The sequence below is a fragment of the Equus asinus genome, chromosome 4 (assembly GCF_041296235.1).
Source record: "Equus asinus isolate D_3611 breed Donkey chromosome 4, EquAss-T2T_v2, whole genome shotgun sequence".
Classification (NCBI taxonomy): Eukaryota; Metazoa; Chordata; class Mammalia; order Perissodactyla; family Equidae; genus Equus; species Equus asinus.
This window is the reverse complement of record NC_091793.1, coordinates 84,542,496-84,567,747: the sequence shown is the minus strand read 5'-3', so window position 1 is coordinate 84,567,747 and position 25,252 is coordinate 84,542,496. Positions and strand designations below refer to the sequence as shown.

The 25,252-nt window shown below is 35.5% G+C and overlaps 1 protein-coding gene across 5 annotated transcripts in view; it reads left to right on the top strand.

The window, feature by feature from the left end:
* LRP1B (LDL receptor related protein 1B) overlaps positions 1-25,252 on the top strand; it is a 1,812,874-nt gene that overhangs the window by 806,509 nt on the left and 981,113 nt on the right. For all 5 annotated transcript variants that reach the window (XM_044768977.2, XM_070507612.1, XM_070507613.1 and 2 more), the window contains exons 4-5: positions 981-1,100; positions 12,998-13,126. In XM_044768977.2, the coding sequence (XP_044624912.2) occupies positions 981-1,100; positions 12,998-13,126 (249 nt within the window). The remainder of the gene's footprint in view (positions 1-980; positions 1,101-12,997; positions 13,127-25,252) is intronic.

Below are 25,252 nucleotides of genomic sequence, written 5' to 3'. Positions count from 1 at the left end.
ATTGGGTTAAGGAAATACTATAGATAATTAAATTTTTAGTAAAATATCAGATTTTAACTTTGGAATGTCTAGCTGTTCTTTTCCACATTCAACTTCTATATTTTTATTGCAATTTACAATTTTTCTGAAGCACCAGCTAAACTTGTGGCAAATATCAACATATTATGAATCATTTAACTTTAATCTTCAAAACCCTTATTTTTCCTCCTGGGGGAAAAAAAGAGATTGTTGCAATCCATTAATACCCCTATTTTCAGACAGCAAAATCAGTCACGCTTTCTATCCATATATTTTTGTAGCTTAGTAAATCTTATTCCTGTTAGAAATTATTTGTGCAATGAATATGCTCCTGTCACTTCATCTCTGTTTCATGCATTTATCATATTGAATCCTAATTTGCTCTGAGGGTTTGCTAACTTTTGCTTCAATGATGTATTTTCTCTGAAAGAGTCAGATATAATGATATATATTATGTCCAGTATTTGTCTAATATTTTGCCACCAATGAAAGATAAATTATTGAAATGGAATCTATTCATATTGATTGCTATGAAGGTTACACATAGATTGGTAAATCAAAGCAAGCCCTCAAAAGATAGAAAATCAATTGATGTGTCAGGAAGGTATAAATGGTGAAATCAACCACTGAGTTGACATTTTTCCTTTTGGTATAATTTAATTTACCAGAATTTGAAAGGATTTGTGACTTTGAACATACATAATAAACTAAAAATGGAAAGACTGAACAGATGGATCTGAAATTTTTGTAACAATACTTCAAACAAATGCAAACCAACATACTTTAGAGGGAATAGATATTCGTTGTTCTTTAGACCAATCACAGAAATTTTCAAGGAGATGATTCAAAACTATATTATCAGGGTTATGCACTGAGTAAATATTACCAATATTTAGATTTATACAGTATACATGTGTGCACAGTTATATAGAGGTAATATCTTGTTTGTTTTTTCTCTACAGAACTGTTACCCAGTTGTCAGCAGTTGAACTGTCAGTATAAATGTGCAATGATCAGAAATAGTACGAGATGTTACTGTGAGGATGGATTTGAAGTAAAAGAAGGTGGAAGAAGCTGTAAAGGTAAGTATGATGTGACTATTCAATTTTTTTTTTTACAGAAGCTTAGTTAATAGAAATTTAATAAAGTATCTTTGAACACCTAACATGTGCTCCATACAGTTCTTATGTTAACTTTTTTGTTGGTTCGTTGGGGTGGGGAAAATTCCCTTTCTTCCCTTCTTGTGTTCTTGGCTGGACTGATAGTAAAATTGACACAAGACCAGATTAACACGAGAAGAACCCAGTTTAATACACATGTATTGGAGAGCATAAAGAAGTGATGCTTGGAGAGTGAAGAAAGCAGGCAATATATATCTTTTACACAAAGAAACATGAATTTGTGAAAAATTGACAGGACAAAGAAACTTAAGATTGGGATGCATAAGTAGTGAGGAATTTAAGTAGATTTTAGGCTTGAGGTAGCAAATTAGCACTATTTGTTGACACAGTCTTCTTGGCCCTGAATCCCCTAGCTCTGGTGATGAGGATGCAGGGAGAGTTCCTTTCCCATGGGAGACTTATTTCCTGCTTTCAGGGGGAACACAGACAGGAGGGTCAGAAAGCCCTTTTTGCTTCTCAAGTAACTTTCATTCAAAATAATCAATATGCTATTGTAGGATATTTTGAGGTGGTCTGCTCTGGGCCCCAACAGTTTGTTGAGATTCTAATGTTGGCACTCCCCGAAAAACCACGTACATAAACATTACAGATATGCGTTTATACCGATCTATTTTCAATTTGTATTGCAATAATGTCACACATGGGAAATGTTAACAATGAGAAGTGTTTAGTTAACCATTAAAACATTGGATTTAATTGTTTTAACTTCCTAAATGTTTTGTACCTGTTAACATAGTTGCAGTGTAGTAGACATTTGTTATTAACTAAGTTAGGTTAATAATAATCATGTAATGTTCTTTACAATTTTTGCATTGATAATTCTGGTAGTTGACATTTTACCAATAGCAATAATGATGAACATAAATATATTTATATATACTTTTAAAGATTGTATTTTTCCTTTTTCTCCCCAAAGCCCCCTGGTACATAGTTGTATATTTTTAGTTGTGGGTCCTTGTAATTTTGGCATGTGGGATGCTCCCTCAGCATGGCTTGATGAGCGGTGCCACGTCTGTGCCCAGGATCCAAACCGGGAAAACCTGGGGCAGCCGAAGCGGAGCGCACAGACTTAACCACTCAGCCATGGGGGCGACCCCTTATATATACTTTAAATGTCGTAATTCTTGCTTTTGAGAATGTTCTGCAGCAAATGTTTGCTCTCTGAAATCACTCCACTCTGCCATATTGAACAATTCTGGGTTACTTCTCCATTCTATCAACTCCAATTTTATTTAAATTTGTATATATATATAAATCTGATATATCTACAATGTAAATAATATATTATTCTATATGGTATTTATATTTATGTATAGATTCTATATACAGCAAAAAATAAAATATAGAATCCATATATAAAATTGAGGAATATCTGCATTGCCAGAGACACTAATAAACAGGATATTTTTCAAAGAAATTGATGCTTTGCTGATTGCTTTATATCTTTGCTTTAATATTATCACTTTTACCTTAAAACAGAATGTTAAAGTTGAAAGAGTCCTCAGAGAGAATATTGTTCAAAATCTTAATGGCAAAAGTAGGAAAAATGAGACCTTGAACAATTAAGTGACTTACTTAAGTCCACACGTCTTCTCAGGGATAGACTTGAGACTAAAACTCAGGTCTGTAGAGCCCACTTATTCTTATCCTGAAGAGGCTCATTGCCTTTTAATGTACATTTGGGGCTTGAATTTTTAGTTTGTTGTTTGTTTGTTTTCTGCATAATACAAACATTATAGAAATATTTATTATTAAATGTTTATCAGACCCAGTGGCTGTATAATCTGACTATAGGGAGACAAAACCAGTATATTTATTTGACTCACATCATTCTCAATCCAACATTTACAAATCGTAAGATTGCACACAAAAGCCCAGACTTTCTGCAGTAAATGAGAAGTTCTGGCAACACTAGACAACTTATAATTACAAAAGTCAGCCAAATATTAATAGTCCCTCTGGACATACATGCAATTTCCAGTTCAAAACAGCACTTGTCATTTACACAGTGTAGGCTAATGTACATATACTGCATCCTTCTCACTGTTTTGCTCCACCCAACTGCTATAGGAGTCAGGATTTTCAGCTCTTTGTGCGTGAATCTCTTTCTCCTGGATCTCTTAATTAAATCCACAAAAATAACCATAATCAATATCTTCTGTTCAACATTAGCAAGAAATTACACAGCAATCATTATGGAAGGTCACCAACAGAAGAGGAGCACTTTTTTACTTTCTCTGCACTCCTGGATGGCCAGATCTGAGCATCATTTATGCTTTGCTGAAGCCGTATTTTCAGGATATTCTCCATCCTTAAAGGGAGAAAGAAGGCATCAGCAGTACAAGGAATGACATACCTATTCCTTTGAGGCCAATTTTGTGGAGTTCTATCAATGTCATAGCAGTGCATTCTGGCTAAGGAGAAGGAACAAAAGAAATCATTAATCATATTGCTCTCCTGGATAGCATAATCATATCAGCAAAACCAAAATAGGAACCAGTAATATTAAAGTTGAAAAATCTGTGAAAATAGATAAGAATCATTTCTGCCAGTAGGGGCTGGACTTTACCAAACTCAAGATTTAATTTATTTCATTATCACTGTAGACTTAGCTCCAAATGCTATTCTTTCTATTCCCAAAGCTTCTTACTTCAAACAAGCCATCCATGAATGTAGGCTATTACATGAAGCTAAAGGATTCTGAGAAAAGTGCAAATTACTGCCATACAAATGCATAGTTTCCCAATTTAAATGTCCCTTAGCTACTCAGCAATCCTTTTGCTTTTCCTTAGTAAACTCCTTTCTTACTTGGGACTCAGAGGGTGGGGCTGAGAGTTCCTACCCTTTAATCCTGTGCTTGGTCTTTATGGTTCCAAGCCCCAATCCTAAAATTATCTAGTGGCCCCACCTTGAGTCACCATGTTAGCATAGACTCAAGTGCATTACAAAGTGGCTCATTATAAGTAACAAAAGAAGCTCCTATCACTCAGAAAATTACAAAAGTTTTAGAAACTCTGTGCCAGAAACTCAGATCAAAGACTAAATATGTGTATGTTTTATTCCACAGCAGTTTAATCAACTTAACGCCACAGCCTCAAACCATTGTGTTAGCTTCTCTCTCCTCTTCCTATTTCTGTCTCTTACTCTCACCTCTCCTTTCAAAATTGTTTCTAGGAGTCTTAAATTCTCTTCAAATTCAGTATTACCAAGCCCAGATGACCAAACTCTGTTAATAGGCCAAATTTTGTATATCCTATTCCAGTTAGGGACACACTAAAACAAAAGCGTGTTCCAGTTAAGAAGATCTACCTTCCATTTACTGCAGTGTCCCCTTTTGCCCCTTCACTACACCAAGGTCACTATAACAGTGTCCTAGTTGCCAAATCCAAATGGCAATTTTAAACTTTATCTTATTGGACTTCTTCATTTGCATATAACACTTTTGAACACTCTGATATTCTTGAAAAGCTTGCCTTACTTAACTCCTTAGTCTTCTCACAAAGTCTCTTTAAAAGGAGGATCATAGACTCCTGTTTCTTGACAGCCCTTTTCATGTTGGTATAGAGGAGAAAGATAAATCCTCTACCCTCTAGGTCCTTCCTGCTGATCTAAGAATTAAACTGACATGAAACAGAATAATAGGAGAAAATAAAACAAAGTTCAATAACATGTATACGTGGGAGAAACCCAGGAAAGCTGAGTAATTTGCCAGAGTGAGTGAAGCCACCACATTAAATACCATCTTCAGCTAAAGACAAAAGAGGATGTTAGGGGTAGTCTTTGGGACTTCAAAGAGGAGGAAGGCAATTTACATGGAGATAGAAATGCAAATGTTTGATTAACTAGTGTTTGCTGGGTCACGTATAGATAGTGTGATCCAAGAGACAGAACTGTGATAAAAATGGGCTCGCTAGTACCTATCTGTCTATCACACCTGTTTTACATTACATTATAGTTATCTTATGGCATTAGCTCCTTCCTGGAACAGACCTTCTATGTTAAATTCTTTTAGACAGGAGGAGAGTCAAAGTTTCTTTCAGAGTCTTTTTCTCTTAAAAAGGACACATTTTGAGGTGGCCAATTCTCATCCCCCATACTGATATCTTGAGGTATTTGCCCTAGCTAAGCTTTTCTCATTTTCCCTTTCTCTCTCTGTGGGATCTAACCCCTTGTTATTTTTTTTTTAAATCTAATATTCATGTGCTATTTATTCCCAAATACTCTAAGACAGGTATCACTCTATATTACCAGTCCCATATTTCCAACTATTTATGAAACAATTACTCAAGGATGCTCTACAGACAGCTCAAATTTAGCATATCCATGTCAACTCATTATCTCCTCCCATAATGTCTACACTTCTTATAAAATTGGACCACCATTCACTTCTGTCATATCCAATCAGTCTTCATATGTTGCCAATTCTATTTCTTAAACATCTGAGTCTATTCCCTTGAGTCCATTCCCTCTTCTCCATTCCTGCTGCCACTGACTTAGTTCAAAATATAATGATTTCAAAATACAATTTCTTGGTGACATCAGCATGATGGTAGAGTGAACTTGCCTGGGACTCTCTCCTCTCCAACATACAATGAAAAGGGGCGTCTATATTCCAAAAGAGGACATCCAAAAACAACACAGAAACATCAGAGAGACACACAGCCATACAATGGAGGGCAGAGAGGCTGGAGCTCCCCCTCAGAGGAGCTGGAATGGGGTAAGAGAGATCCTCACTCCCTCCCCTAAAGAGTGAGATCCACAACCATGGGTGGCTCCATGAGGGAAAGAACTGGGGAGGGGACATTCATTCATGACAACATCAAGGACAACCAAGGGCCTGTGCAGCCTAGAGGGAAGACCTCTACTGGGTTGAGAGCTTTTTGGGGGGTGCCCTCATCAAGGCAACACCCCAGGAGACCAGATAGTAAGAGCAGAATGAGAAAGCCTGGAGAGCACACAGGAGAAAGCACCTCTACCCCCACCCACCCCACACCCGCTCAACTGCCTGGGATCTCAGCTGAAGGCGGAGGGCTCAGAATGTGTGGCTCTCGACACCCACTCAGTGGTGATAGGTGGTAACTGCAAACAAATAATATCAGAATATGTAAGATTCAACCCACTTCCTCTAACAATATCAAACATTACATCAAATCTTCAGACCAGAGAGAAAACAACAAGTACCCAGAATTCAGTCCTGAGGACACAGAGATATGTAATTTAAATGACAATGAATTCAAAATAGCTATCATCAAAACACTCAATGAGGTAAAAGAGAATGTATAGAAACAATTCAATGAGTTCAGGAGCTACTTCACAAAAGAGATTGAAACTATAAAGAAGAATCAATCAGAAATATTAGAGATGAAAAACACAATGGAAGAGATAAAACAAAATACAGATTCCCTGAATGCTCGAGTGGACATCATAGAGGAGTGTATCAGCATAATTGAAGATAGATATGTTGAACTGGTCCAGACAGAAGAGGAGAGAGAACTAAGACTAAAAAGAAATGAAGAAAGTCTCCAAGAAATATCCTACTCAATTAGGAAATGCAACATAAGAATTATAGGTATTACAGAAGGAGGAGAGAAGGAGAATGGAGCAGAAAAAGTGTTCAAAGAAATAATAGCAGAGAACTTCCCAAACCTAGGGAAAGAGAGGGAAATCTGTGTGGAAGAGGCTTCCAGATCTCCTAGATAGGTCGATGTAAAAAGACCTATTGCAAGGCAGATAGTAGTAAAACTGGCAAAAATGAATGACAAAGAAAGAATACTCAGGGCAGCAAAACAGAAGAAAATAACCTACAAAGGAACCCCCATCAGACTTTCAGTGGATTTCTCTGCAGAAACATTATAAGCTAGGAGAGAATGGAAGGACATATTCAGATCTTTAAAAGACAAAAATTTTCAGCCCAGAATAGTCTATCCTGCAGAAAACATCCTTCAGATATAATGGAAAAATAAAAACTTTCCCAGACAAACAAAAGCTAAGGGACGTTGTAGCCACAAGATCTCCCCCTACAAGAAATCTTCACAAAGGCCCTCATACCTGAAAAAAAAAAAAGGGAGACACAAAACACAAATAAGGAGTTAGATAGGTAGACAGAATCAGAATAGGATAGTGAATACTCAAGTATAGCATTAAGCTAAAGGGAAGGAAAACACCAAAAACAAAGATAAGCCTGTCATTTTAACCACAAACTCACAACACAAGATGGAATAAGATGTGAGAAAAACAACTTAGGAGGGGAGAAGGAAGGGGATTGAATCAATTTAGACTAAAGAAATAAGAGGCCATCAGAAAATGGACTATCTTATACACAAGCTTCTGAATATAAACCTCAAGGTAAACACTAAACAAAAAAGCAGAACACATATACAAATAATAAATAAGGAGAAAACAAAGAAACACATCATGAAAAACTGCATAATTCAATGGGTAGACCAAAACACAGATGACAAGAAACAAAGGAAATGTAGGAAAACTGGAAAACGAGTGATAAAATGACAGCATTAAGCCCTCATACATCAATAATCACCCTAAATGTAAACAAATTGAATTCTCCAAGAAACAGACACAGAATGGCAAGATGGATTAAAGAACAACACCCAACAATAATGCTGCCTCCAGGAACTACATCTCAGCTCCAATGACAAACACAGGCTCAGAGTGAAAGGATGGAAGACAATACTCCAAGCTAATGGCAAACAAAAGAAAGCAGGTATTGCCATGCTTATATCTGACAGAGTAGACTTCAAGATAAGACAGGTAAAGAGAAACAAAGAGGGGCAGTATAAAATGATCAAGGGGACACTCCATCAAGAAGAAATAACACTTATATATGCACCCAACACAGGAACACCAAAGTACATAAAGCAACTATTAACAAACCTAAAAGAAGATATTAATAATACCACAATAATAGTAGGAGACTTCAACACTCCACACACATCAATGGATAGATCATCCAGACAGAAAATCAATAAGGAAACAGTGGAATTAAATGAAAGCTAAACCACTTGCACTTAATAGACATATATAGAACATTCCATCCCAAAACAGCAGAATACACGTTCTTCTCAAGTGTGCATGCAACATTATCAAGGATAGAACATATGTTGGGAAACAAAACAAGCCTCAATAAATTTAAGAAAATTGAAATAAAAGCAAGCATCTTTTCGAATCACAATGCTATAAAGCTAGAAATTAATTACAAGAAAAAAAACTGAGAAAGGGACAAAGATGTGGAGACTAAACAACATGCTATTGAACAACCAATGGATCATAGAAGAAATTAAAGGAGAAATCAAAAATATCTGTAGACAAATGAAAATGATAACATACCATATCAACTCTTTTGGGATGCAGCAAAAGCTGTGTTAAGAGGGAAATTCATCACAATACAGGCACACCTTAACAAACAAGAAAATTCCCAAATAAGCCATCTCAAATTACATCTAACTGAATTAGAAAAAGAAGAACATACAAAGCCCAAAGTCAGCAGAAGGAGAGAAATAATAAAAAATCAGAGCATAAATAAATGCTATTGAAACACCAAAGGCAGTAGAAAGGATCAGTGAAAAAAAAGAGTTGGTTGTTTGAGAAGATGAATAAAATTGACAAACTCCTAGCTAGGCTTACAAAGAAAGCTTGGATAAACAAAAATTAGAAATGAAAGAGGAGAAATAACAACAGATGCCATAGAAATACAACAGATTATAAGGGAATACTATGAAAAACTATATGTCAACAAAATGGATAATCTACAGGGAAATGGATAAATTCTTAGACTCTTACAACCTCCCGAAGCTGAATCAAGAAGAAACAGGCAATGTGAATAGACCAATCAAAAGGAAAGAGATTGAAACAATAATCAAAAGCATCCCAAAGAATAAAACCCCAGGACCTGATGGCTTCCCTGGGGAATTCTACTAAACTTTTAGAGAAGATTTAATACCTATCCTTCTCAAGCTATTCCAAAAAACTAGGGAAGATAGTACACTTCCTAACACGTTCGATGAGGCCAATATCACTCTGATACCAAAGCCTGACAAGGACAACACAAAAAAAGAAAACTACAGGCCAATATCACTGATGAACATAGATGCAAAAATCCTCAACAAAATTTTGGCAACTTGAATTCAGAAATACATCAAAAGGATCATACATCACAATCAAGATGGATTTATACCAGGGACACAGGGATGTTTCACCATCTGCAAATCAATCAGTGTGATACACCGCATCAACAAATTGAGGAATAAAAACCACATGACCATTTCCACAGATGCAGAGAAAGCATTTGACAAGATCCAAGAGCCAATTATGATAAAAACTCTTAAAAAAATGGGAATAGAAGGAAACTACCTCAACATAATAAAGGCAGCATATAACAAACCTACAGCCAACATCATACTCAATGAGCAAAAACTGAATGCCAGCCCCATGAGAACAGGAACAAGACAAGGATGCCCACTATCACCACTCTTATTCAACATAGTACTGGAGGTTTTGGCCAGAGCAATTAGGCAAGAGAAAGGAATAAAAGGAATCCAAATAGGGAGTGAAGAGTGAAACTCTCACTGTTTGCAGAGACATGATCTTATATATAGAAAACCCCAAAGAATCCATCAGAAAACTAATAGAAATTATTAACAACTACAGTAAAGTTGCAGCGTACAAAATCAACTTACAAAAATCAGTTGCTTTTCTATACTCTAATAATGAACTTACAGAAAAAGAACTTAAGAATACAATTCCATTTCCAATCACAACTAAAAGAATAAAGTACCTAGGAATAAATTTATCCAAGGAGTTGAAGGACTTATACAATGAAAACTGTAAGACATTACTGAAAGAAATTGATAATGACATAAAGAGTTGGAAAGAGACTCCATGCACATGGATTGGAAGAATAAGCATAGTTAAAATGTCCACACTACCCAAATAAATCTACAGATTCAATGCAATCCCAATCAGAATCCCGATGACATTCTTCATGGAAGTAGAAAAATGAATCCTAAAATTCATATGGGGCAACCATAGACTCCTAATTGCTAAGGCAATCCTGAGAAAAAGGAACAAAGCTGGAGGTATCACAATCTCTGATTTCCAAATGTACTACAAAGCCATAGTCCTCAAAATGGTATGATACTGGTACAAAAAGACACACAGATCAATGGAACAGAACTGAAAGCTCAGAAATAAAACTGCACATCTACAGACAGCTAATCTTTGGCAAAGGTGCCAAGAACATACAGTGGGGAAAAGAGAGTCTCTTGAATAAATGGTGTTGGGAAAACTGGACAGCTACATGCAAAAGAATGAAGGTAGACCATTATCTTATGCTATACACAAAAATAAACTCAAAATGGATCAAAGACTTGAAGATAAGTCCTGAAATCATAAAACTTCTGGAAGATGATATAGGTAGTACACTCTTTGACATCAAACTTAAAAGAATCTTTTCAAATACCATGTCTTCTCAGACAAGAGAAACAAAATGAAAAATAAACAAGTGGGAATTCATCAGACTAAAGAGCTTGTGCAAGCCAAAAGAAACTAGAATCAAAACAAAGAGACAACCCACCAATTGGGAGAAAATATTTGCAAATCATATATCTGACAAGGGGTTAATCTCTATAATATATAAGGAACTCACACAACTGAACAATAAAAAAACAAACAGCCCAATCAAAAAATGGGCAGAGGATATGAAGAGACATTTTTCCTAAGAAGATATACAGAAGGCCAATAAACACATGAAAAAATGTTCAACATCACTAATCAGGGAAATGCAAATCAAAACGACGCTAAGATACCACCTTACACCTGTTAAAATGGCCATAATCACTAAGACTACAAATAACAAATGTTGGAGAGGATGTGGAGCAAAGGGAACCCTCATACACTGTTGGTGGGAATGCAAATTGGTGCAGCCACTGTGGAAAACAGTATGGAGAATCCTCAAAAAACTAAAAATAGAACCACCATACGACCCAGCTATCCCACTACTGGGTATTTACCCAAACAATTCAAATTTAACAATCCAACATATGTAACATATGCCCCACCAATGTTCGCTGCAGCATTATTCACAGTAGCTAAGACATGGAAACAATCCAAGCGCCCATCAACTGATGAATGGATAAAGAAGATGTGGTATATATATACAATGGAATACTACTCAGCCATAAAAAAGACAACTTTATCTCATTTGCAACAACATGGAAGGACCTGGAGGGAACTATGCTAAGCAAAACAAGCCAGACTGAGAAAGACAAACACCAGATGATTTCACTCATATGTGGAATATGAATAAACACACGGATAAAGAAAAGAGTTCAGTGGTTACCAGGGGAAGGGGGGTGGGAGCGGACACAGGTGTTAAAGGAGATCACTAATGTGGTGACAGTCAAGAAATAATGCACAACTGAAATCTCACATTGGTGTAAACTATGAACTCAATTAAAAAACCGGAAAAACATACAAACAAAAAAACCAAAATACAGTTTCTTGTCTGGAATTAGCACATAACTAATTTCCCAGGATCTGTTCTCTACATTCACTAATTTATTTTGTATGAGTTTGTTTAGTTTTAAAATACAAAGTTGATCATATATCTAATCTAATTAACGCTTTCCCAATGCCTATGTATAATGTAAAACTCTTTAGTTTAGCATATAAGTAACTTTATTATCTGGCCCCAAAACTACTTTCCCAGTGTCATCTCTTACCACTTCCCTCAAAATACTCTTAATGCCAGTTGACTTCTTACACTTCTTTGAAATCCCCACTATGTCATCCTAATAACTTTTCACATACTGTTTTGTTTAATTGGAATGCCCTTTTCCATCTCATCCCTTTTTATTTACTCTAAGAAAATCTAAGTCATCCTTCAAATTCAGCTCAATATGCAGTCTTCACTGAATATCCTCCCTCCAATTCCAAGCAGGTTCACTTCTCTATGTTTATATCGTAACCAGAGTACACCTCTATTGTAAGGAAATGCATAGAATCAAAATTATATTTCACTAGATTGTTTTACTTAGAGGTAGGAGCCATGTTTTATCAATTTTGGTGGATTAGTATAGTGCATGGTACACAAGACAGACTCAATATACATATGTCTAAATTATTAGTTGACAGAATTTTTTTTTTTAACTTGCCTGCTCAGTTAAGAATCTTTAAGTACCTGCTATTTATAGAGATTTGAACAAGATGCTGGGGGGTCAAGTATAGGGAGAGGAAGAAGGGGAGAAATAGAAGGAGGACCTGTATATTAAAATAAAATTTAATTAAGATGAAATTTCTCTTTTCAGCAAGTGCTTAATAGTTTCCACTTTTTGATTTTGTGATGGTGATTTGCATAGCTTGGCTCAGAACGCTTATTTAATCTGTTCATTGAAAATCATGTTACTAGACTAATTCTCTGTTAAACTAGTGAAAAAGTCACTGTCATAAACACCAGAACTAGTCAACAAATATTCATTGGAGTACATTTTATACCTTTGCAAACATATCCAAGGACTTCTGTCCTGTCCATCAAAAATGCGAATAAATTCTCTTTTAAAATAAAAATTTGATATTAAATTTGACCTTGTATCTCTGTAGCTACTAAAGCAGCATGAGTTTGACTTTCAGTTGGTGTGGTTTTGAAAAGCCTTATTAGAATTGGTTCTTCCTTTTTCAAACTATAGCCTATTTTCAAAGTTTTAAAGAAATGTTTTCTTCAAGGAGAAAAACAAGTTGCCCAACGATGTCTGTTTAGCAATGCCTATGTATAATTTTCTTTTCAGATCAAGATGAATGTGCTATTTATGGTACATGCAGCCAGACCTGCATAAACACATATGGATCCTATGCCTGCAGTTGTGTGGAGGGCTACATAATGCAGCCAGACAACAGATCTTGCAAAGTCAAAAATGGTAAGTTATCTTTTTTGTCTTTCCAGAATTTCTTATTTCCTTTCTACAATGCTTTTTATTAGAAATGTAGTAGAGCAATATGGACTTTGAAGAAATAACTTTTTCCTTCATTTTAATTCACTGATCCGTACTTAGAAATCCAGAGCAGTTCTTTTAGTTGTCACTGATCATTATAAAACTCCCTCCATTACAGGAAGTTTCTAATTAGCAAAAACCTGTTGAAATAAAATGGATTAATTGATTTGAATTACTCACCTTTCTCGTGGACTGTGCAATAGATTCCTAACTGATTTCTGTGAGCTTTTGCTTTCCCTCCAAAATTCATGCTCCAGGTAATAGTTATAGTGATCTGCTAAAATATAAACCAGATTATATCATTCTCTTGTTTAAAATCTCCCAATACTTTCACTCACCTTGAGAATGAAATCCATACTTCTCATGGGAACTATAAGGGCCTAATGATCTGATACCATTTACCTGTCCAATCTCATCTCCCACTACTCTCTTCTTTCATCACACACCACCCTTGCTGGTTTCCTTGTCCTTCTTCAACCATGTTGCTCTTGCCTTGTAGTCTTTCCATTTGCTGTTTTATCTGCCTGCAATGCTTTTCCCTATGATATTCACATTCTTATCATTCAAATCTTGGCTAAACTGTCATCGTTCACAATGACCTTCTCTGACCATGCTATTTAATGGTGCATGTCTTCTCCATCACTATCTTATTTCCCAATTTTATTTATTTATGCATGCTTACTCTATCACTATTTGATTTTTCAATTTTATTTTCTTTATAGGACTACCATTTGAAATGAACTCATTATATATTTGTTTATCATCTGATTTCCCCAGAATAATGTAAGCATTATGAGCATATAGAACTTGTCAATTTTGTTTACTGTTATTTACTTAGTTCTGATCACTGCGTGGAACGTATGGTTACTCAATGAATATTTGTGGAAGGAAAGAAGGAAAGGAGAAGAAGGAATAAACTATTCTTTCTTAATTAAAATTATTAAAATTAGTGCTCCACTCTTAATTGTTTGAATTTCATGTTTGAAAACACGCTTTTACTTCTTACCTGCAAAAACACCTATGGTTTCTATACAATATTCAGCCTACAGTAAACACTCAGTAAGTCTTGTTGACTTGCTAATGAAATAGCTTTAAAATGTGCTAGTAACAATAGGGTAATGATAATTTTTTATCAGCTGAATTAGCTTGGGAATAATAGAGGGAGATATTATACATGATATTCCATCTGGCTTCTTCTAACTTCCCCTAAACCTTGTTTCATTTCAGACATTTTCAAATTAAGATATTTTGATAAATTAATGAACGACCCCTACCCCCTTTTATCAGCAATTGGAAAATTAGGTATGAGATGGATTCTCCTTTTCAAAGCTAGATTGAGCAAAGCATTGGATTTGCTCAGCAAGCTGCTGTCTCCCTTTACAACATAATGTCATGTTATAATTTCAATGATTTTCCTGAGATAGTGTGTTAAATTATTTACAAAACGTATTGTATACAAAATTACAAAAGAAAAATCTCTTTTACTTCTTAGTTTACTTTTTTGAATTACTGACTTGGTTTATGAAGCCTATTTATTTTTCAGGAGCAATCCTCGAAAAAAATTGGGTCAGGTTATACGTTCCTCTTTTTCCCAACATTGAGAGTTATGATTTAAAATACAAGTGGACTAAAGCAGTAGAAGGCTTGTTCTTTGCTGTTACTATTGTTACACACAATATTGTTATGGATACACAGGAAGAATGCAATGTAATAAAGCCTATACAAAGGGAGCTTCCTTTCTTTGTACATGGAGAGGGTATCTGACAACAACAGAATGTAACCAGAGAGGGATGGTACATGATAATGTAATGCCACATCAAGGAAATCTGATGACTCTACAATTGATAATAGAGTATATAAATGCCTTCATCTCTAGGTGGTTGGCTTGATACAATATTGGCTCACACAGTTTGAAAAACACACAGTTTCCTGGGGAATGTTCCTGCGGTTTGTAGTTTTAGGAAAATGAAATGCTAGTAATATAGTAAATGGGCATAAGTCTATAACATATGCTGACTGGTTCTAAAGGTCACATGGATATTTAAACCAATATATTTGTACAATCAAAAGAAAAACTATCAGTTTTGCTTTAGTTTTCTCATCTTTATAACAAATGAACCAGAGGATATTTTTGGCTTCAGTTAAATGTAAAAACTCCATTTAATGCATTAACTTTAAAATTTTTCTGGGAGTTTTATCATATTCTAGTGTTCCTATGACTGACAGGTGCTAGGAAAAAGTTATAAATTAAACCACATTTGTCTTAGGTTTTACTATTCCTCCTTTCTGTTATGTGAATGCTTAGGTTGGCCCATCTGTTTTCTTTCTCTGCAATTCTACTCTCCTGGACCAGAACCTGACTTTCCCTCCAAGTCAAGCCAAAGTCTCAGGGCTCTCAGAAGCTTGGAGTGTGGGAAACTAGAGAAGCATGGAATGGGCTGGTCCCAGACAGTGGATTTGTGGAAAAGATCTCTAAGCTTTGGAAAGAAACAACAATATAAAAAATATCAAACCCAAAGGATACAATAGGAAGCTAGAACTTGACCCAAGAGGAGGGTTCTGGAAAGATGTTACTAGATGATATGAGAAAATAAAAGTTCCAGGGAGAAGGAACCTTTTATGTGAAGGCAGGGAGAGCCAGAGTCAATTGATTGAGGAGCTGCTTATAAATGTGATGAACTAGTTCACAGAATAACATCTTGGTCGCTCCCCAAATATTTACTCCAAAGCTTGCCAGTGAGGTCTTATTTTCAATGTGACAATTGACAGTAATTAGGTAAATTAATCTAAGTTAATTGATTATCCCTGATTTGTAATATAATGCCTGAGCCTAAGTAAAATTCATAAGTCTTAAGAGCACCTTTAAGAAATAACTCTAATAGGGAGAGGAGATTTCAGGCCCTGTGGCAGATGGGGGAAGAGATTAATGTTAGAGAGGAGACCTTTTCATTGCTATTAATTCATGCACTGCAGACAAATTCCTTTCTTCTCTACACTTAGTAAGATTGAACTGATTTCTGAAATATAGAATCAATCATTTAAGAGCTGTGAAGAACTTCAGAGGTAATCTAGTCCAACTATCCATTTGACATCAAAATAAGTAATTTCCAAATGGAAGAAAGTCTATAGTGTATGCTAAAAAAATTTAACTAAATATGCATACTTGATCTGACTATGGAGAAGGAGACATTCTAGACTATGAATATCATGATGAAGTGTTCATTACTTTGGAATGAGACACAGTAAAAGCTAGGCATTTTTGAATTAAACATTAGGACTTGTCATTTGAAAAAATGTTTTAAAAATAACTGTCAAAACATCTATATGTATCTAGTAAAACTTCCCATATATTTTTACATTGTTTTGAGATTAGAGTTCTAATAATGACTTGTCAAATCTGAAAATGGAGAGTGTTTTTTAAAATTCAACTTTCTTTTAACTGATTTAGACTGATTTTGATGTAGAAATGTGTGTTGAATGTGGGCACCCAGGACTGAAAGCAGGCTCACGGAGAACGTGTAGGAGTGAAAGTGATAGCCAAAGGTGTTTATCTTAGGACTCGTCGGCAATTTTACTCCTGATAAATTCAGGCTCATTGGACCGTGCTTTCAGTGTCCTAACCATTCACTGAAGACAGGCACTTACGGCAGCATACAATTCAGCAGAACTGGTGGGGCTCTACTGATTGGACTAAAGCAATAGCAGAATAAAAAGCACTAAATAATTTTATGCTCATCAGTGTAGAGGCACTGCCTTAAATGGTACCATGGGAGAGAGAATGTTCCTCTTCATTATGGAGCAACCAGAGTAGTGAGAGAAGAGAATCCATTAAATAACATATGTTTCACTGTTCACTGATTTGGGGGATGAGGGCAAGACTATTTAGGCAATGGAACTTTTAGTTGTGAGAAATACAAATCATAATCCCTGTATAATCCACGGAAGCACACCTCTAGATAGTGTTAGGGAACATTTTCATACCACTTGCTGTCTTCTTTGCTACAATCCTTAAAAGAAAAAAAAAAAAGGCAGAGAAATAAAACAGAATATAACTTCCCATGGCTCCTAATTTGAACCCCTAACTCTGTTGTCATCTACTTATATATAGCTTAAAATTTTCTTTTGGAAGGTAGAGGAATCATCCATGGTTTTCTGCCAGGGCTGGTTCTGCTTGTGGGGAAAATAGGCAGGTGTCTGCATAGAGAGGAAAGAGTTCTCTGCTCAGAATATCATAGTCTTATTAGCCACTTGTAATGCTTGGAATTAAGTTACTAAAATATAATTGCCTTCCTTTTTTTTTTTTTTTTTTTTTTTAAAGAAGCGCACTATATTAAAATGTTAGTGTTCCTAGGAAGGGTAACATATTAAGTCTTAGTAACTTTGATAACTTCTGAGACTAGTGGATCAGATCTGTTTCAGTATAGCATCTGGCTAAGAGTGGTTTCCTGCAGAATGATATGTGACTATGTCTTGACACGTGAAAATTCACTATTCAGAGTTTTTGTTATTTTTTAGGAAGTCCAGAAGTCTAGTTCCTGCAAAATTTGTCATTTCATTAAAGCATAACTGTGACTGGCACTTGATGACATGATGGTCTATGAGGAGCTCTGATCTGGGAGTGGGCTTAGCGGACCAGCACCAGCAGAGTAATTCGGATTTGTTGTTCTTTACTCAGTCACATATGCATGGAGGAAATTATGTACACTAAGTGGTAAGCGGCAGAGAAGTAGCTCAGTGCCTGGAATAGAGAATGTGTTTGGTTAATTTTTGTTGGATGTTCTCGCAATTTCCTCAACATTCAGGAAACAGAATAAGGCACTGGAATGTTGAGGATCAGTAAAAGGAAAGTCAAAAGGCTGGAAGAGATTCAAAGGACGATGGGGTATTTTGCCAGTTTTATCCTGTCTTTCAGGCCTCATACTGTCTTTATTGTAGTATTGACATCAAAGAGTGGTTTGGGGATCTCTCTATAATCTCCATAAATGTGCTGTCTCCACCAAGACCTTCCCCAGATAAAGATACAATCCTAGTGTGCTCACTATGCAAATATAGCTGAAGAACAAGTTACTGCATCTGCAGTGAGGCAATATTGCCTAAGCCTCTATCCTATAGAAATACTACAACTTGGCAGGATGCCTTTGAAAACATGGCCTGGCTGTTAAACATATTTCTGTATTTTTTCGAGTATTCCTACCCTACATCTTCTCTGGCCCTTCATTCAGCTGGAAATCACATTCCATGACAGGAAAGAGCAAGAATTTCTAGCGGAATTTCCATTACCCAAATTAAACAACACTTTTTTTTCCTACCCCGACACTGTTAATGAGTACACCAGTGTTGAGGTATAAAACGCCTCATGAATATTCTATGTGTGCCTTTTGTTTGTTTTTTGATTTTTTTGTTGTTGTTGTTAGAGGACATCACTTGCACAGTCTAGCACCTTTCTCGACACCTTAAATCTTTTTTCCAGCAACAAAGTTGCAAGATTGATAACAGAAAACATATCCGTGGTGTCTTATTTGTCATGACATGTTTGATTTACCCATAGTCTAAGAAAATATCAGACATAGAAAAAAATGCATGTCTTCTGTTTTCTTTACTACTTAACATTTTAACTGCAGCCTAGCTGAAGACTTCTTTGTTTGGGCATGAAGAATTACATCGCCACATTTATGGGCTCTAGATTGACAATCAATAAACGTTTCACAAATGGCACAACATATAGGTACAAATTTATATCATGCTATTTAATTTTTTGTAGACTCGCTATTGAACTATTAATGAAATCCCCAATTTGGAATGTGTGATGGATCGTATCATGCTCTACAATTAGCTCCCTTTGTTTTAAAATTGGGCAAATATAATGAAAAAACAAAAAGAAATGAGGTACATTTAAATTCATGGAAATTACAGGTGGTCTCATTTTAAGATGAGGTAAGGATATACATATGTATGTACCTTTTCTATTGTTTTGTTTGGGAAAAGTGGACATATACAACTATTGAAATCCTCAGGAAAAAACAGCTTACAACCCGAGAAAAAGAAGAATATTTTATCCTTTCTAATAAGAAAAAAATTTTTTCAGAGAGGCTTCAAGGCATCCCCTGTATCAACTGAAAGCAACAAGGTAATAACAGCTGTCAGAGAATACCTCTTGGGCACTCCTCCCCTAGAGTTCATACTTGCCCCTGATTTTGATGACTAATATTCTGCATATTCCTCCTAGTCAAGCTGCTCAGAGTCATTTTAGTCCCGAGAAGAGAACATTCGTTCTATTGATTGCATTTTTAAATGTGTGTGAACATTTCTTCTTAGCACTAGGACTCACACAGCCTCCATCTGTGCTTTCCGTGAAAGATAATCCTTGCCAAATTATTAGATAAGTTATATCCTAACAGTCTTTATAAGTTTGGCACAACATACTGTCAAATTACAAAGAATATATCCAGTAAAGTAGCTAGAAGTTTGTATATAATCACCATTGAGTCCTTAGAACTAATCTGTCTTTTTAATAGCAAAGTAGAAAATTGCGATCTTAAATATAGGTTGTATATTTACATCCTTTGGCAGCCCTGTCAGAAAACAGTGAAATAGATTAAATGACCTTTCCCCTCCCCACCTCTAGATAATGAATTTTCATATATCTACCACCTTCCTCTTTATTCTTGTTTCATATTTCGCTGAGAAAATAGAAGCAATCAAAAGAGAAATTTCTCACCCTGAACTCTATTAAATCTACCAATCTATCTAAATCTAGAACTAATCATTCCACCTCCCACTTATTTGAATCAAAGAACAAACTGACTTTGCTCTATATAAGGCCAATCCCTGTAATTGTGCATCAATCTCATCTTCTTTTACCTGGTCAAGAATTAGACTCATATAATTGTCTTCTTTATTCTTTGAATCATTGATATTTTCTTTTCTCCTGGATCATTCCCATCAGCATACAAGCATGTTGTAAAGATGATATGAAACAATTTCCTTTAAATCTAAATTTGTCTCCAGCTACCACTCCATTTTTCTTTTCTCATTATAGGAAAATGCACAGAATATGTTCTCTCTTTCTCCACTGCCTCCCCTTCTCTCTTGAACCCACTTCAATGGGTCTTACATTCTTATTACTTATTTACACCTCTACTGTCAAGGTTACCAGTGACCTCCAGTTCTTTAATTACTCAGTTGTCTGTCCTTAACACACAACTGATCCCTGTGTCCTCCTTGAATACTTTCCTTTTTAAAGTGACACATTCTTGGAGTTTTCCTCTTACCTTACTGGGCATTTTTTCGCAGTTTATTTTGCTGCATTATCTACTTTTTTCCAGTATTTTTGTCGTGACTCATGGTTCAGGCCTGTGGACATATTCTCTTCCTTTATTGATTTCTTAAGTCTCTCATGCCATATCATGACTTTAAAAACACACCCTCTTGCATGGTTTTATAAAACATCTAGAAATTGAGTTTTTATCACTAGCCTTGACCTCTCTGCTGAACACTGGACTTGCTTAGATATTGAGATCCAGCACAATATTTCCACTTGGCAATTTAGTAGAAATATCAAACTCTGGGTGTCCCAAACTCTTGGTTCTCTCCCCTAACAATGCTCTTTCTCCAATGTGGCCCATCTTGGTAAATGTCACCCCCATTCATTCAATTGTTCAAGCCAAAATGTTGGAGTCATCCTTGACTACATTCATTCTCTCAAACCCTTTGTTTCAAACTTTTAAATATATTCTGAATTGGACTGCTCTCTCTAAGGAACAGCCTGCATCCCCATTACTACCAGTGCTTTACCTGTCTTCATAGAATTCATCACTGTCAAACAATATTAAATAGTATTTTTTCACTTGCTTATTGTCTGTTTCCTCCAGTAAAATGTCAGCCCTATGGAGACAGGAATATTTTTAGTTTTGATAACTGCTGTATCCCTAGCATCTAGAGCAGTGCCTGGCAGAAGCTAGCTATGCTCAATAAATATTTGTTAAATGAATAAATGATTGTGCAAATACTGAGACAGTATTTTCTTTTTAGGAGACAAATTAAATGTGTTTTCTTTTTAAAGGACCCATACTTTCAAACAGGAACTATTCTATGGACAGAAGTTTTTTAGAGAGAGTTTTTTAAATAAGCCAATATATATTACATTTTAAACTCAGTCATTACCAATTTGTAACTTAGAGGGACACGTGTGAATTGAGGAAAATGTATTTCTATACCTAAAGCAGTTCCTGCTTCCCACAATTAGAAAGGTGAGCAGGAGATTCAAAAGTAGCCATTGGGCCACCTCTCGGTAACCAATGTAAATTGACCATCCCTGGACTATCTACTGGTTGTAATATTCATTCAGTAACCTAAAATTTGAATGAATTATATTTTAAGATTTTGAGATTTACTAATGTAACCATTCAATGGTTATTAATTAAATTTCTTTCATTTTCCTAGTTAAAAATCACAGTGCAATATTTATTTCATTTTACTTTTTGAAATACATTATCATTCTTAAATTTAAAAATTCAGTGAAATATCTTTAAAAACACTGAAAATCCATATTCAAACATTCCTCAATGTGCCATTCATTTATTGAGCATTTAACCATGTGCCAAATAAGACCTTCTAGATAATAAGGAAGATAATTCCTTGATCTGGTGGACCAGCTCTTTAAGAAACAGAAAAATTGTGAAAGCTACTAATTTATGAAATGCGAAGCTTTCTTTTTTTTCTTTTTTGGTGTGTGGCATGATATTATTGACTTTAATTTTTTTGTAAGATAATTCTTATTCCTGAGAAACAACATTTTTCATTGCTTTGCAATCATCATATTTCAAATTGAAATGTCCTCTAAATGAAGGTTCCAGTATTTCGCTAGTAAGGTCTAAATAACAAAAAGGTAAAATTGTTTTAAGGTCTAGGGTTAATTCAAGTTGATCTGTACTTTACCTGAGTGAGTTTTTACAATGCCAAGACAAGTTTACAAAACGTGACATTGGACTAATGTGCCAACACTAAACTCATCATCTTCTCTTAAAACTGACTCTACTTTCTTTCCTATTTCTTTTAATAACACCATGATTCTCCCCATCACCCAAATCTAAAATTTCCACATAATCCTTGATTCCATATTCCTAATTGTCTCTGTTAAGCAATTGCTACAACTTAGAAGTTCTACTTGATTACACCAACCTATCTCTACTTAAGAACTCAACACTGCCTGTTTTAGGTTCTTATTACCTATTTTCTGAGAAATTAAAATAGAATTTCTATGTTTAGTAATCCAGATATCCAATGCCTGTGTCCACATGGTTTTTATAATTTGGGGTTACCTTCTTTATACGGATCTTCCTTGACTTAATGATGGGGTTACATCCCGATGTAAATTGAAAATATCTAAGTTGTTGAAAGCGCATTTCATATACTCAACCTACCAAACATCATAGCTTAGCCTAGTCTATCTTAAATGTGCCCAGAACACTGTTATTAGCCTACAGTTGGGCAAAATCATCTCACACAAAACCTATTTTATAATAAAGTGTTGAATATCTCATGTAATTTATTGAATACTGTACTGAAAGGGAAAAACAGAATGGTTGTGTGAGTACAGAATGGTTGTAAGTGTATCAGTTGTTTACCTTCGTGATGGCGTGGCTGACCAGGAGCTGCGACTCACTGCCACTGCCCAGCGTCACGAGAGAGCATCATACTGCATATCACTAGCACAGGAAAAGATCAAAATTCAAAATCTGAAGTATGGTTTCTACTGAACGTGTATCACTTTCGCACCATCGTAAAGTCGAATCAGCGTAAGTTGGGGACCATCTGTAATTAAAAATAAGATTAATACCTTTCTCTATTTACATGTGTATAACCTAGTATGTTCCTGAACCTCTGAGGATTCTCTGGGGCTTAAATTGCTCCTAATGACCTCTGCTTCCAACAGGAATGTTGGCACACATGGCCATTCTTTCTGTACTGCATCAATCAAATCAGAAACAAAGATACTTTCTCCTTTCACCTAACTCCTTTCCAACCTCACTCCAGAATACTAGCACCAAGGCAGTCTATAAATAAGACTTACGTATTGCCTTCCCATCTGGTATGAATTATACTGCACCACTTTAAAAATAAAAGCAAAAATAATTTAAAAAATTAAATGAGAAATTTATCTATCCCACTATCCTCTACTCACCCTTACAGTATTCTATGTATCATTTCCAACTTGATCTTAAAGCACAACTTTGATCATGTTATACTCTCTTCCTAAAATTTAATGCAACTGGCTTCCCATTGCACTCCAAATTAAAAATAAGTTTATCATCTTGACAGTCAATGACCTGAAATTCAGTGCAATCTTTCCTCGACCTACTTTCTCAGCTACCACAAGCTCTATGATTTTGAATCCAGTTCTTTTCACTTAGTAGCTTTGATCTTAAATTGCTTAAATTCTACATGACTTAATTTTCTTATCTACAAAATGTAGATAATATTACACCTGATTCATAGAGATATTATGAGTGTACAATAAACTAATAACTGCAAAGCGTGTATTACGGTGTCTGGATCCTAAAATGCTCTGACAGGGCATTGGCTATTGTTACTATTGTTATGGAGTATTTTCACCACTATTACATGCTGTACCTTCCAGAAAACTGAAAAACCAAGGTCAAAATCTTTCCAACATAATCCAGTCTTCCTTATATCTGTGCATTTGCTCCACCTGACTTTTTTTTTTCATCTGTGCATGTCCAATTCCTGTTCTTCCATTAAGGCAAGACTGAGATCAAATGCCATCACCATGAGGAACTCTGACTTTACTAAACAGATATGTGTCAGTCTGTTTGGGCTGCTACAACAAAATACCACAGACTTGGTGGCTTATAAACAAAATAAATTTAATTCTTACAATTCTAGAGCCTGGAAGTTTGAGATCAGAGTGCCAACATGGTCGAGTGAGGGCTCTCTTCTGGGTCGCAGACATATCGTATTCTCACATGGCAGAAGGAGCTAGGGATCTCTCTGGAGCCTGTTTTATAAGGCACTAATCCCATTCAGGATCCCTTGTGACTTAAGCACATCCTAACCCCCACATACACCCCCACCTTCCTAATACCATCACCTTTGGGGGTTAGGATTTCAACATATGAATTTGGAGAACACAAATATTCAAACCATAGCAAGATAGATCTAATCATTCTTTAAAACTCAATGCCATTGTACATCTGTTATGAAAGGTACCAAACCTGACTTAAAAAATATAGACCTTTGTATATATACCTTATCTTTTCGACTAGATTATCTTTCTTGAAGGCAGACTGTCTTACTGATATCCTTCAGATCCCAGTTGAATGCCTTAGATCTATAAATACTGAGAAGTAAAATAAAAAATACAATAAAGAAAGCATTTTCGTCCAAACAATAGTTCAGCATAAATACACTGTGGCAATAAAAAGTAGTGCTAGGATAAATTATAATATAGTTGTAGCAATATACATTTTCTTGCTTAGCCAAATACTGTTTTTAATGCATTTTAATGTTTCCACATTTGATTATTTTATTTTTTCCTTTATAAAATGTGATAAAATGGTTTTTTTGACATATGGCACAGTATATTTGTATTCTAAACATCATTCAGTTCAGTAAAGAGTTTTTTCCATTAAAAAAACAGTTGAGGAGGCTAGCCCTGTGGCCTAGTGGTTGAATTCAGTGTGCTCCACTTCAGGGGCCTGAGTTGGGTTCCTGGGTGCAGACCTATACAGCTTGTCAGTGGCCATGCTGTGGTAGCAATCCACATACAAAATAGAGGAAGATTGGCACGGATGTTAATACAGGGAGAATCTTCCTCAGCAAAAAAAATAGTGAGTAAAATGGAGAAACAAGTTGGGCCATATATGTTTTGGAAATGAAAAATTATTTCAACCCTATAGCTTTTTTGTACTTATTTGAGATTAGCTTTAGCCACATTTTTAGTTTGTTTTGGTTGACTTTGATTAATAATTTCTTATATTATTTGAATAATGCTCTTTCTCTCTTTTTTAAACTAATTTCCTCCTAATATTA